At 30.5% G+C, this 14,557-nt stretch overlaps 1 protein-coding gene across 2 annotated transcripts in view; it reads right to left on the reverse strand.

The window, feature by feature from the left end:
- Nucleotides 1-14,557, reverse strand: part of LOC129968764 (1-phosphatidylinositol 4,5-bisphosphate phosphodiesterase classes I and II-like) — a 538,878-nt gene that overhangs the window by 14,395 nt on the left and 509,926 nt on the right. The window contains exons 25-29 of one of the 2 annotated variants that reach the window (XM_056082994.1): nt 12,777-12,839; nt 10,204-10,325; nt 8,358-8,446; nt 3,698-3,776; nt 1,103-1,201 (exon numbers count right to left, since the gene is read on the reverse strand). In XM_056082994.1, coding sequence (XP_055938969.1) covers nt 1,103-1,201; nt 3,698-3,776; nt 8,358-8,446; nt 10,204-10,325; nt 12,777-12,839 — 452 coding nt within the window. Of the gene's footprint in view, nt 1-1,102; nt 1,202-3,697; nt 3,777-8,333; nt 8,447-10,203; nt 10,326-12,776; nt 12,840-14,557 lie in introns of both variants that reach the window. The other variant, XM_056082993.1, reaches the window with a different exon arrangement.

Consider the following 14,557-nt stretch of genomic DNA (forward strand, 5'->3'; position numbering starts at 1 on the left):
AATGCTTCGATTTTAGTTAAATGGTTTATTCTTTTTTATATATAAATATCTATATTATCACATAATTATCCAAAAACTAGGCAGTCGGTGAGATTACATATTTTTAAGTGAAATGTAATATTCAGGTAATTCTCTAAATATTATTTTAATGAAAATAACAAATTGAATCAAAATAAATTTAAATGATACTTGAAAATTGAAACGTAGAATTTAATCTTCTGATTCCGAAGTTCCTTAAAGTTCTTTGACTTCAGAATACTCAATTATTGAGTTTCAAAGAGAAGAAAAATTCTTTATTCCCCCATAAAAACAGCAATGACAACTTGCATTTTTAAGACCTTGTTATACATAAAAGTACCTATTTATCCAACATCTTTTTGAAAGTTTACACATGGTTCGTTGACCAAACCCCAAACCCAGCAGAGTGATCCAGTCTAACGAACAGGGCATGAACTCGGTACTAATTCAATCAAACTTTGCTAAGAGGGGGTACGGGGAAAAATCGATGCGCTATTAGAACGTTCGCAGGATTTTGTTTGGAAGAACTCTTCAGTAATGAAAGTGTTAATTTGAAATATTCAAAGGAAAAAGAGAACTTTTATGGTAATAATGCTGATTCTAATGTTAATTTAACATAGAGTGAAAACATTACTGTTCCTAAATTGGGAAAAAAAAATCTGCAATCAAAACCGGAATAGTGAATCCCTGTTTCTTTTTCGGAAAATGAAAAGCTTTATTGGCTAGATACCTAAAAAGGCAAAGAAGTATAGCGTTAGTCTAGAACCAGTCCAAGTCACATGATGTTAAAAAATTCTTCAATTGCTAAAAGATAAAGAAATGAAATTCGCAAGCATTCACCGTAAAGCTTCGATATCTCTCTCTATGACTCATTGCTCGGCTCTTTAAAATACAAATTCAATAAAGATAAAGCTACAAAAAAATGTACAAAACACCATGAAACCTAGATCAGTAAGAAACCCATAAATTTCTATGTTGAAGCCAACTACTTTTCTTTTGAGCATGATAAGGAATATCTATCTTAAGCGTCTTTAAATACATCACCAGAAGATTTATAATCACTACAAGAAAATACTCTCCTTACCGGTTCTTGATATTTGGAACATATTTCCAGTTCTGCATTTAAATGCTCTTTGGATAAGGCCAACATAGTTTGATTAAAATTCTTTCGGAGCTCTTCCAACTGAAATGAACACATTTTCATTAAAACAAAAGCACATTATATGTCATACATTAAACAGAATGTTTTAAAAACTATTTTAAGTTAAACTTTTACAGATATATAAATTGAGATGCAACAACAACCACTTAAAAAGCATTTCTGATTTTAAAAAATTCGTAAGTAAATAAAGAATAGATATATGGAACTTAATAAACACATGTATCCATTTTTTTACAATGTTTTTACAGCTCTATTTATATTTTTATTACACTTTCTAAGGAACTGGGATAATATTATAACTGGGTAGTTTATAATATGTATTAATCAAAAAATGTCATTTAGTTGATATTTTGCATGTTTAATCATGCAAAATAATATAAATTTCGTATCATGAAAAATTATTTTAGAAGAAAGAGGCAGATTCCTCGGACACTGAAACTAGCTCCATCTTTTATAAATATTTTCCGCTTAGCTGCTGAAAAGCGTTGGATGAATTTTGCAACAATTGATCCTGAAGAATAATTTAAAAGCCCCAATAAATTTTAAAAGGATGATATATATGAACAAAAGTGTCTATTGAGGTTTTTTCAATTGTGCTATACAGAACTTAATTCCAGTGGATATCCAGGTCATGACGTAAACTCAGTTACTTTCCAATGTCTCGAATTTTTTAGCTTGGTTTCTGTATCTGCGTATACTGTTAACCATGAACAGGAGGATGTCCGATCCCGTAGCATAGTGGAATATACCAACATAATGCTGGAGATATTCAATGCTGTACAGCCATAAATTCGATGTTTGTATCTGCGCCAAAGATTTGAAACAGCGCCAACCGAAGGACAGTAGTAGAGGATTACAACTTATACGACTATCTGTTAACTAAAGTGATCAGGTACACAGTGGATTGTGCTCCTTTGTTTGCTTAATATCTAGCTTGATAGCGAATAAGATTCATTTGTGAACATAATCTAGATATTGGTGACATATTAGAATATCTTATTACATCAATGCAATCCACTTACAGAAGAATCCCCGTAACAGGATTTTGTGGAAATAAGTCGCTGTGATTCAATTGCAGATAAAAGGTTCTGGCAAATTTACGAGCCCAATAGCATTTGAAAGTTCTGCCACTATGACGAATAAAAGTTTTTTTTTGTTTGAAAGCAAAAGGGTATTATAAGAAAAATGCATAACTAATGATGTAGAGTAAATATATATCCTTGTAAGTTGTGGTGTTCTTTCTACTACCTTCAGCAAAATTGTCGTTACAATTTTTCTGAAATTCAGCAATTTTTTTCTCCAAACAGTTCCACTATTCATAGACAGTTTGAACAACTAGATAATATGGTTCGGATATTCAATTCCTTCAATAATTTGGCGGACATTTCGTCTCACCTCGAAATGGCAAAGCGATTAAAAAAAGTGGTTTTATTAATACCATTTACTAACTATAAATTAAAGTTGCACTTATTATTCTACATCTGTAAAAATAAGAGAAAACATGGTTCAATGATTTGGAAGAAATAATTCTTCAAAATTTCAAATTTTAATTAGTTTTTAATTTCTTTTAATAGATAGCCACTACTGGTAATATATATATACAGTAATTACTAATTTTATTCTTTCTTAAAAATGAAAAAGAGGGGTGATAATTTGTGTTGAAAAATAAAACAGATACATTTAAGAAAAATAAAATAACATTATCATCAAATTCATTTTATAACTAAGCAGATAACCACAATGTCAATAAATTGAATGAATATATTAAATGCCATCACGTTTAGTTTATTATATTCTTGGTCATATTCTTTCTAAGCTGCACGATCAATAGATGCCATAGAGTTCTACAACATCAAGAGCACGTGATAATGAAAATCTAAAGAAAAACTCTGCGTAATAGGGAAAAAGAAACAAAAATTGTCGATTCATATTCTTTCTATCTTTTGTACAAAAAGTCACATGATCTTTATGAGGTCACGGGACTTTCCCTTACATCCAACAACTTTTCCAGTATAAAGTTTACTTTTGTTCAATATCGTTTTGTCAGTAAGACCACGCAGGAGTAGATAAAAAAAAGTTTGGACTGTAGTAGGTAGTTATGCCGTGCAGACAAATGCTATTGCCCGGGCAGCTACTTTCTCATTTTATGCATGCGTGATTTTGCTGCCGTAGGGATACTGGCTTGACGTAAACTTTTTTTAAACATAGCTTTAAGCAGCGTTCACATGAGGCCAACTATTGCGCATAATAGAAGGTCAGGCCTACCTCCGGGGGATCACGTGACTCGAATGTGACAATGGCAAATAGTGATCTCATCGGGATAATTACTTACTACCATTGTCCCATTACGTTCACGTGATCTTCCGAAAGTAGGCGTGGCCTTATATTGCCCACAATAGTTTGCCTTGTGTGAACGCTACTTTTGAAAACAGGATTTTTTAGAAATGAACTAAAACAAGTAATACTATAAGGAGTGAATTGGTCACCAATGACTGCTATTAGATAAAAAAAATTTACCTTCGCTCGTTGGTCAGGCGAAACGATGGGCGTGTCCACCTCTCCGACTCGTTTCGGCTGCCGCCTAGGATTCCAACATCTAAAAAGAAAAAATTGTAATCAAGAGGAAAGTGGCCCAACTGTGAATTCAGAGATTTACTTTGCAAGGAAAAGGATCGGAAAACTAATAGCAAAGGGATTATTCATAGGGAAAAGGGAAATATAAGGGGGAAATATTCAGAGTTTTTTTTATGAATAACGGTATGGATATATTCCTTTTTTTGAAACACTTGAAGGAATTATCTTCCAGATTCAAAAACAGGTACACAATGCAACTTTTGAATAAATGCAAGATGTTTCAAAACTCTTGATATAGGTTTTAATAATTCATAAAACGCACTTAATGCAGAAATAGAAAATAAAAGAAAACAAGTGAGTTTAACGAACATATTTTGGGAAATATTTTAAAGAAACTGCTCAAATGTAATAAGTTTGATGTTGGTATTTTATTACATGACTTATGCCACTGCAAAGTTATTATTGTACAATGGAGAAAATTTCAGGTATTTCTTATAAGTGATCGTAATTGCAGAAATCTTGGAAATGAAATCTTTATCTGAATCAAAGGAATTGTCATCTTAATTGGATAGGATTCTTCATACAGATCGCAAGGGAAAGCCCAGACATGTGAAATAGGGTTCAATTAGATGGAATCACCCGAAATGGAGGGGTCCACACCTAGTGCTCTATACAAAATTCCTGGAAACAAGATATTAATCAGAATCAGAGGAACTGTCATCGTAAGTGGAATATTTCGCACAAATTCAAAGTCCGGATATGATCAATTGGTGCACTGTCTAGAGACAGTCGAAATAAAAATAACTAATTACTCCATCATTTGAGATATGATAATTTGGGCCGTGATTTCTGCTTATTTAAATGTGTCCTATCCCTTAAATTTTGAAGCACCTTGCACAAAATATCAATTTACATTGATAATAAAGGAAGTCAAAGTTTGTTCAAAAAATTACACTGACTGACTGAATTTAGATAGTTTTGTTGAGTGCCAGTGCAAACGCACTTCTACTCAGAATGAGAAAAACAGTGGAACCTGATTAGAAAAACCTGGGGAAAAGCGCCAAACAGCAACTTAGATTATCAAAAAAAATTACAACTCTCTGCTTTAAAATTGAATTCTTTGATGGAGTTTGTACACAAAAAGGGTATTTGAATCTAGTTTTTATTCGTTAATAAGTTTTAGATCATAAATCAAAATCAAGTTATTCAATATTTTCCATATCAATTATACTACGAAATATTTTCCATTTTATTATCTCTTGATAAATTTTAGATCACAATGAAGTTCTTTTTAATTATTCAAGAATCAACCTATTAATTGGATATGATAAAATATTTCAATACTAAACGAGCTGAATATAAGTTAATTACCCCTTTAACTGCTAATAACCTTTTATTACTCTTTATATAAAGCTTTTTTCTTTATTGTTCTGACAAAAATATATTCTTAATGATCATGGAAAATAATCCGAGTAATGAAGAATGAATACACATTTTACTAAAGTCATTAAAGAAAACAACTTTAATTAGCATCGTGTAGATTTTTATGTTTTGAAGATTTTATAAAATGAAATTTTTGATACTCACTGTCAATGCAAAATGATTCAAGGTATGACTTGCATTGTTCATATCATATTTGAAATACGAATATTACATAAACCTTATATTTATGAAACATTAAAAAGACTAATGATTTAATATTTATCAAGTTGGTTCCTTATACCAGAGGACAAAGCTACAAATATTAAAAATGTTTTTAAAACAAACAACTGGTTGTCAGAGAGAAAAAAAAAGAAAAGTTAAAAATTAAAATATAAAGAAAATATTGAAATTTGAAAAAGGTTACATACGAATACATAAAAAGGTTGCATAATACGAAGAAAATTTAGACTTCACTGAATAAATCATGCATAATGTAAATTTGAAAAGTATAACCTCTGATTATTGATGCATGCCCTAACAGTACACTTGATTCATCCATTTATTTTAAACAGACATTTTTATTTTCCCTCCGACTCTTACAAGCAAATTAAGAAAGCGTTCGCATGTTATTATTTCTATAATCAGCTAAGAAAAAGGAAGAAATGTATCTCTGTAGTTAGTCATAAATCAAAAAGAGTCAAGAAAATGTATAAGAAATAGTTAGAAGATGGCATGTACTCATAAGAGAAAATGATATGCAAAATGAAACATTCAGCATACAAAGATTTACATGATTATTTAAAAAAAAAAGATGCATGCACGACACACAAAATATTTATCGGTTCTTCTAACAACTTTTCATGTGATGGAATATCAAATACACGTAAAAAAAGCTTTTATTGTAAATATTAGCTAGATTCATTAGACAGCACAAGATTGTTATAAAATGACATAGTTTTGATGTATTTTGGCTTTAATCTATTTTGGCTTTTTATTAATTGAAAATATGTCATTAAATTTAAACTATTTGGATATTGTAGAAATATATACATAATTAAGCAAATCACGCTAGATGTCATCAAAAGAGTCAAAGATATATAAAAAAAGAATTCATTCTCTGTATTTTACGTTAGACATCGTTAAGCAATTTAGTTTAACGTACAAGAGAAGTTATTAACGTACAAGCAATTTAGTTTAACAACGTTAGACCAGTTTAAGCAATTTGTCATTAACGTTCCTTTCCCATCCACCTTTTTATTACTGTGAAGAGTCTTTCGTTGTTAATGTAAGTCTCAGTAAACTGATTTCTTTCTTTTTTTTTTTCCTTCTGTTTTTAAAATCACATGATAACTATTGTAAATTATTTGAAAAGATTATGAAACTAAAAATAAGCATCACGGGTATTGTATATCAATTCTTGCAAAACTTTTCAAAAGTCTATCCTAACTTACATTAATAAAAAGCTAATCAGACTTTTTTTAATTATAAAATATCTAATTACAAAGTATTTAAATGAATGCCGACATTTAATAAGCCTGACAAATTAGATAAATAGTTGAAAAATTATCTGCACTTCAATCATGAAATCGATTTCTGAACACGCATGTGTGAAGTTTGTGTAGTAGTCCAATCAACTGAGCAAAGCTCGACCGTGATACATCATTTCTTCCTTTCCTGTTGCGAAGAAAATTTGAATACATTGCTAGAAGTATCCGCAGAAGGAATAGCAAAGTGTTCTTTGTCATCTCTGGTTCAAAGCGGTTGCAGGAGCCGATAATAAGTGAAGGTTCTTTACATTACTTGAACAATGCCCAATCAAGTACACCCTTATCCTCAAATATAATGCGGCCATATTATCACGAGGTATTGCACTTTTAAGTGTTTGTTTGATATTTTGAATGCCGGGCAATATTCTGAATATATCGTAACTATGTTGTTGAGCATTTTGTGCTTACAATCTGGCATACGTTACTTTTCTATGATACTAAACTTCTACGATGCTTTATTGGTTAGCTCTTGTACCAAAATCTTTTTCTTCCACATAATTAATTTATCTCTTAGATTAAATGCATCAGAAGAGCAATAGATTGTGACGAGATATGACGTCTTTACTCAAACCCAGCTTTCATTAAAGTATTTTTATTTTGTAGAGAAAGTATACCAAACAGATGGAACTCGATTTTTGACGAATATCCACGTTTTGGACCTGCCTTTATTCGAAACTTAGATTTTTGTACAATGTCCATCCGTCTATCTGCCTATTGCAAAATAATTCAAAAACGATTTGAGTTAGACGGTTGAAATTTGGTATACGGTCTTGACACCAAATTTGGAGATTTCTAACAAATTTTGAGTAAAATCTCTTTAGAGGAAGTCTGTCTGTCCGGCTGTTTGAATATAAGTTAACACGATAATTATAAAATCAAGAGAGTTAGATAGATAAAATTCGGTATAGAGATTTAACATCAATAGTGTAGACATCTGTCAAAGTTTTAGCGAAATCAAACAAAGGGGTAATCATCTACCGGTCTATACTTCAGAAACATGCTAACTCAAAAACGCACTGATTTAAATATATCAAATTCGGTAACTGTTGCTTTAAGTGCCAAATTTTTATATCAGTCAGTTGAGAAGAACGCGCCTAAAATCTAAATTCGATTTTCAGATAATATTAATGTCATGGCAGGGCTTAATCCCCAAAACATTCGCCAAGGATTAGCCGATAAATTCAGTAAAAATGTTAAATTCATGCTAAATATTGAAATTTCTTAATTGTTGTACGCCAATGCCATGCAAGGCGTTCACTAGGATAATTTTTCACTTGACATCATAAGTTTTGTATCAATGATGAATCTGATAAATTTTCAATTATTTTTAACTCAGCTTTCTATAAATTATTAATTCAACGATTAAAGAGATAACTATAATAAGAACTGTAAAAACAAATTCAACTGATTCAACCATTAGTGATCATTGGATGCAATAGACAAAATTATGTAGCATTCCATAACAAGTAAGAGCAAGAACAGTGACAAGCATGCACTTGAGAAATGAAAAAGAAAAGAAGAAACACATTTCCTTTTCGTTCGGAAGAGGAAGAGGATAACCGTTGGCCGGGGCTCATGCAAGAGTAGGAGGGAGTGCCGGTCGTACTTACGGAGAATAAAACTTTCTGACGAACCTATTATGCGTCCTGCTGTTCAAGGGCTCCAGGTGGCGCAGCAGCTTCGCCTCCTTGGCCAACAAGATTTCCATCTCGCGCTCGCGGATCTGGCAGCAGGGAATAAAAGAAAAGGCTCTAAAGTCACTACATACATAAATTAAAATGCATAAACAATGAATTTTCGCTTACATTATTTTGTGTTTTGATTTTGTTTCATTACAGGGAGCAGTGATTTTTTTTTCTGAATATCTGCGCGTATTTATTTTTGCATTATCTAAATTTTTTTCAAAGCCTTTAAATGGTATTTGTTTGTTTAAAAATAAAGTCTACGATTGATTAACAAAAGCTGGAGCTCTAATTATCTAGATTTATTGATACCATATCCTATCCGAATAATCGGATAATTGGATGATTGTTAAAAAAGGGCCTTTCTTAGAATAAAAAGAGTTTAATAAAAAAAAAACTATGGAATACCAGATATTTAGGAATCGGATAATGGCCCATAGCATAGATCACATGCTTTTCATCATACGCGAGTGGAAAATCAAGCTCCAACTTTCAAGCTCTTGCTTTCTCAAACCGAATTGCTTAGCTGAATGCTGTGTACATGAGGCAAAATTATTTTTTAAACGATGCGAAATCAGAAGAATGGATCACAGATTAGTTCTGCTCAATTGGTAAAATGCGAATAATCATTTTCTTTCCTTTCAACGATTTTTTGGACATAATTCTCGTACCTTAAATCCCTTTAGACCCATCTCAAGATCTATTAGAATCTCGTAATAGGATCTGTGAGAAAAATAACAGTCGCATCAAAACCTCTTTAAACAAAAGTTCTCCATTACTTGTAAAAGGCAAATATGTACAACTGAAAAAAGCCCATCGAAATTGAGCGAATTCAGAAGTCATCCCCTATACCAAAGATATTCCTTCTAATTGTGAGATTGTTTTGTCTCTCTCCAGCTTATCCTGCTGAGGGCAATTGCTAAGACTTCTTCACAATAATCTACTTGTTCCAGCAATTCTTTTCCTCCCAGTAATGCAGTAGTGAATCCCAACTAAAATGTTTTGTTTACTTAGCCTATAATAATACTTCTGAAGGTATGGTGCACGCACCAGAAACTAAACGCACGCACCAGAGACTAAAATATTACTAACATATTCAATTCATTAATTCAAATGTTCTTTATATTAATTAATTTGTTATGTTAATTCCAATGTTCTTTTTATTAATTGTTTTATTAATTCGTTTTATTTACCAATTCGTTAAAAAGGGAAGTTCTAATAATATTTGTAATGAATTATGAGCCTTACCACACATGTAGCTGTAGCATTAAGAATCTAAACACATTCTGGCCATAACCAGTTAAATGCTTCATTAATAAAACGCATTCAGTTCCTGTTTGAGGTCTCAACGTGCTTACTTTGCTTTTAATAGCTTACAAATTTATTTATTTGCCAAATCGTCAGAGGTAAAAGACAAGATGGCCGCTAATAAGGAATAGAATGTTTCCGTTTCAATGCTTATTTTAGCAGCCGTCTTGTTTTTATATAGAGGGTACCAATTAATAAATTTCAACCAAAAGAAAGTTTTGGTGAGCGACTTTTTGCACTTTGAATGATAACTAATATAAAATTAATAACGGCAAATTCATTAAATGATAATATCATGATAAAATAATTTGAAAAATAACGAGCATTAAACTGTAAAACCATTTTTTTCTCAATGAAGGGCGTGTTTCCTTTTTCTAAAATAAACAGAAAAGTTTATCGTTAAACCAAATAAGTCTAATGTAAAATTTAAAAACGAACAGTTAATTAAACGAATCTCTTCAAATTCAATTAAATGAAAACGATTCCTCACCCTTTCTTGCTTTTTTTTTAATGCTTGTAGTTCTTTCTCTAGCTTTGAAGTGACTTTCACGACTAGCTTGTGTTCTCTCATTTCGTCCAGGGATTCCGCCGCCATGTTCGCCTCCTCAGATTCTGTTAACAACAAGAATTGTTTGAAATGATGAAAAGCGGGGATAAGAGATGAAATATTTTAAAATAACATTTAAACATAACATATTTGTGGAATGATGTACTCTCACTAATTGTGATTTCTTGGGTTCTGTGGAACTCTCACTGAATTCAGCCATACAATGGCATAACCGTTTTTAGAGGAAGAAAAATGATGGTGCCATCGTGACATGTTAACCTATCCAAACTCTGTCAAAAACATCAATTGTTTGAAATAATGAGAAGCGTAAATGAGATGCAACATTTTAAAATGTCATTTTAAGATGATAGTATTTGTGACCTATTATATATTTCGTCTGAGTTTTCTGACATAAAGATCTTAAGACATAAAAAAACAACTTGATTTGGGGACTAAAGATTAGGTAGATGGTCCTAAAGCTAATTAACTTTTAGATTTAGGTGCTCATTAAGAAAAGATTTTTTTACAAGAATTCTAATTGGTTAAAAATGATTGTAGCCCACAAAATATTAATTCGCTGTTAAAAGAGAACAATTTTTTAGATTGCAAAAAAAAAATGGCTGGTCCATATTTCTAAATGATGCATAAATAATGGCAAAACATTAATTATTAGAGAAACATTTCATCGTAGAGTTAACAGCTGAAAAATCTAATCTAATTCTTTTCTTCATTTCTCGTGTTTTAAGCTAATTCAATAAATATTTATTTCTATGATCCTGTTTCTTCGCCATTTTTCATTCTGCGCTTCGAAAAAAAAAATGAGAAAAGGACGATATTAATTTCACTTTATTTGATTGCATACTATTAGAATGTAGAATTTTTTAATTCTTTTATAGGAAATTAAAAATATTATCGGGATAGAGAATATATTGATTCTACAGAACTTCGATAAAAAGCTTATTTTACTTATGGAGAAATATATATTTTGGTATTGACATCAACAAATGCTTGAATTATTTTCATAAAATAATTCAAGCATTTGTTCACCTGCGATATTCATGATTCGTGAAGATAAACACATTAATAATTTAAAATTTTGGAAAAATAACTTTTCAGTGCCTTATCAAATATCGGCGACAGATAAAAAGATGTGGTGAGTACTGATTTGAAAGAATATTGTTTAATGTTTTTTTTTTTTCACTTTTTTTAATGTGTTTTATAAAATATCTTATTCCTCCGAAGATATATTTTTTCTGAAAGTTGGTATTTATACCAGTTGGTATTAAAAAGTTGGTATTAAAAATCTAGAGTTATTTCTCCAACATTTAAGAATCACCTGAATCATTTTTTGCTTAGGTTGTACTATAGTATTACTCTGAAAATTCTCATTTTGGGACCTTACCTGTTCAGTTATTTTTAAAAAATGTTTTCAGTTGAAAAATGACTCAAAAGTTATTTAAACAAATACGATTGTATGATTTGAGGTATATAATTCCAAAGCTTTATTTCCCTTCAGTCAGTAGTTTTCACTTGAATTTAGATTTGTCAGTTCTTTTTTTAATTAATAATAGTCAAAATTAAAATCAAGAAATTCTAAAATATAAATTTAAATATTTCTCTTTGTTTATCTTAAGATAAATTCACCGTTGCTTTTTAATTTGTTGATATAATTTTGTGATAGTAGTTGTTCAATTAGATTTAAAACAGGTTATCACTTGATAGCAAGACTAACAATATTCAAATTAATGTAGGAAATCAAAGGAAAATATAAAAATCATTTACTATTTATATTTTTTACACTATTCAAGCTATTTATTACATCTAAGAGCGAATGATACTAAAATTATAAACATTTATGTATGTAAAATGTGTAGTTCTATTTTTAATTGGTAGATGGCGCCATGTGCATGTCGTTGAATGAAGGTCATCCTTTCACTGACATTTGGAGTAAATAATTTTGAAAGAACATGAAAGAAAATTGTGTACTTCTTGTCTAGAATATTATGGCATGACAATGATTCAGATTTGATTCGTCTATATTTGTTCTATTTTTAAAGATTTAATTAAGAATTTTTTTTTAGTTATATATTAAGGTTTGTCAATAACGCGCTCACATACACAAAAATATTTTAAAGTCAGTGGAATGACGTGGATATAAATTCAATAACAAATTATGAAAAATATTTTAGCAAAATGTACTTAAAGTTTTTAAAAACATTTATTAAAATTAGAGAAAAATCCCCGCAGCAGAAGGAGAATATGAATGAAAAGTTTATTATTATAACCTTTTCATTTTAAAGTGGTGTAAAATCGTTTTTTAAACAATAATATGCTTTGATGAAAAAAGTTAAAATTTTGTTTCATTTTAAATTAAAAATATAATTTAATATCATGGAATCTTTTAATAGTAAGAATTATAATTTAGCCTATAAAGTGTTTTGGAATAATTTTTTGGTTATGCACTGCAATTTACTGATAGTTGCATTATCATATTTAAAAGAAAAAAACTGCCTTACCTAATAATGACTGAGGCTTCTCTTGGGGTTCTTCTATAGATGTCACAGTTTGATTTGGTTTTTCTGGAGAAGAAATATATAGATACAAGTATTGGTTTATTGCATTATTATTACAGGTCGAAATTAGTTTATTTAATGATCAAAAATTGGTTTATTAAATAATTTCAGTTGTGGAATTAATTTTTCGTTTTTGGAGCAGTGTAGCTGCCTAGCTTTCACGAAAACTAATCTTACCTGAATAATATCCATTTAAAGTTATCTTTTAAAAACTTCTATACATAACTAAACCAATTCATTTTTACATGGTCAGTGGCTGTTTGTTCAGAAGCAGTAATATTTGTGGAATTATTTTTAAAAAAATTATTTAAAATTTTACGTTTTAGATCTTTATTTAGTTACTTTCCCATATTGAGAGCTCGGTGATCAATGAAAATAGAGAAAGCAATAATATTTTGAATAAAAGAAAGAGAAGAAAGACCACACATGAAGCAACAAGTAATTGTATAGAATGTAGTTGGACACAAAATAACACTGTAAAATTTGATCACTAAGCGTACATAAATGATACATCGGGAAGCAAAACCCTACAATTTTCTCATCTTAATTTAGCGGTAATCGAAGTGGAAATTGTGCAGCTACTATTTGGCACTCGACCAATAAACGCTTAAAAAAATATTTTTTTTCTTCCTTTTCTAACCTAGTCGATGTTCATTTTCCTTCTCGTGAAATAATTGTTACACTTTTTCTTGTCCATTATTTTTTTTTCGGTTTTGTTTTCATTTTACACCAATTTAAATACATTAGGCTTAAGTGCATATACGTTGTCTTTTGTTAGAAGTCACTCATAAAGAAGGTAATTAAATATTTTGTCTGTTTTCGAATGAAGAAGCTGTGCTTGTTTTTTAAAAAAATGTGTTTCGATTGCATTATCTTGAGATTTTTACAACTCAACTCGTTTCTGATTTGTGCAAATAGAGTCCTATACAACGAGTCAATGTAGTGCAGAATCCTCGTAAACTGTTTAAATACTTTTAAAAAAAGTGATAGTACACATCAAGATGATCAATATTTGCAATAAAACTGTGGCCGCATTCCACTGATCGAAATATAAAGTTAAGTGCCCATTTTGTACTTTCAGAACAGAAGGCAGGTAGAAAAATAATTACCGGAATCATAAATTGCACAGTCGCATTCAGTTCAAAGAACGAAATGACAACCAAGGGAGGTAGAATATCTAAAACTTCCGAAAGAAAAATTGGTGTAACTTCTTGCAGACTGCTACTTTCATGTTCATCTAGTAAAATTCAGTCACGCTTATCGAAAAGAAATCTTTCATGATATTCTCAGAAGTTTCAAACATTAATAACTTCGAGCATCCCACCAAATTTAGAATTGGTAATCATGGCGACCAAGTCACAAGTCCAAGATCATTAAGGCAATGTTAATTCATTACGAAATTCTACAACGGCCTGTAGTCGGTGTAGATATGGGGTCGGAATTTATATGTGAATTTTGACCTAATTAACATACTTAAGATCTGCCTCTTCTTGTCTGCTGAATGAGCAGTATTATCAATTTTAAAACAGAAGAAGCTAGTACATGCAATACATACTTGATACAAAAGAAGAAGAAATAAAGAAAGTATTGAGGAATTAGAGAGTGGTGGCCGAATGAATTGATGATCCATGACGTATAAATTTTTGAAAACACGAGACTTCAAGGTCTTGGTAGTTATTTAATATCTATCTGTATGATGCTTTCAATATTTTTAGCTGCATAAA

Source organism: Argiope bruennichi, chromosome 5, assembly GCF_947563725.1.
Source record: "Argiope bruennichi chromosome 5, qqArgBrue1.1, whole genome shotgun sequence".
Taxonomy (NCBI): domain Eukaryota; kingdom Metazoa; phylum Arthropoda; class Arachnida; order Araneae; family Araneidae; genus Argiope; species Argiope bruennichi.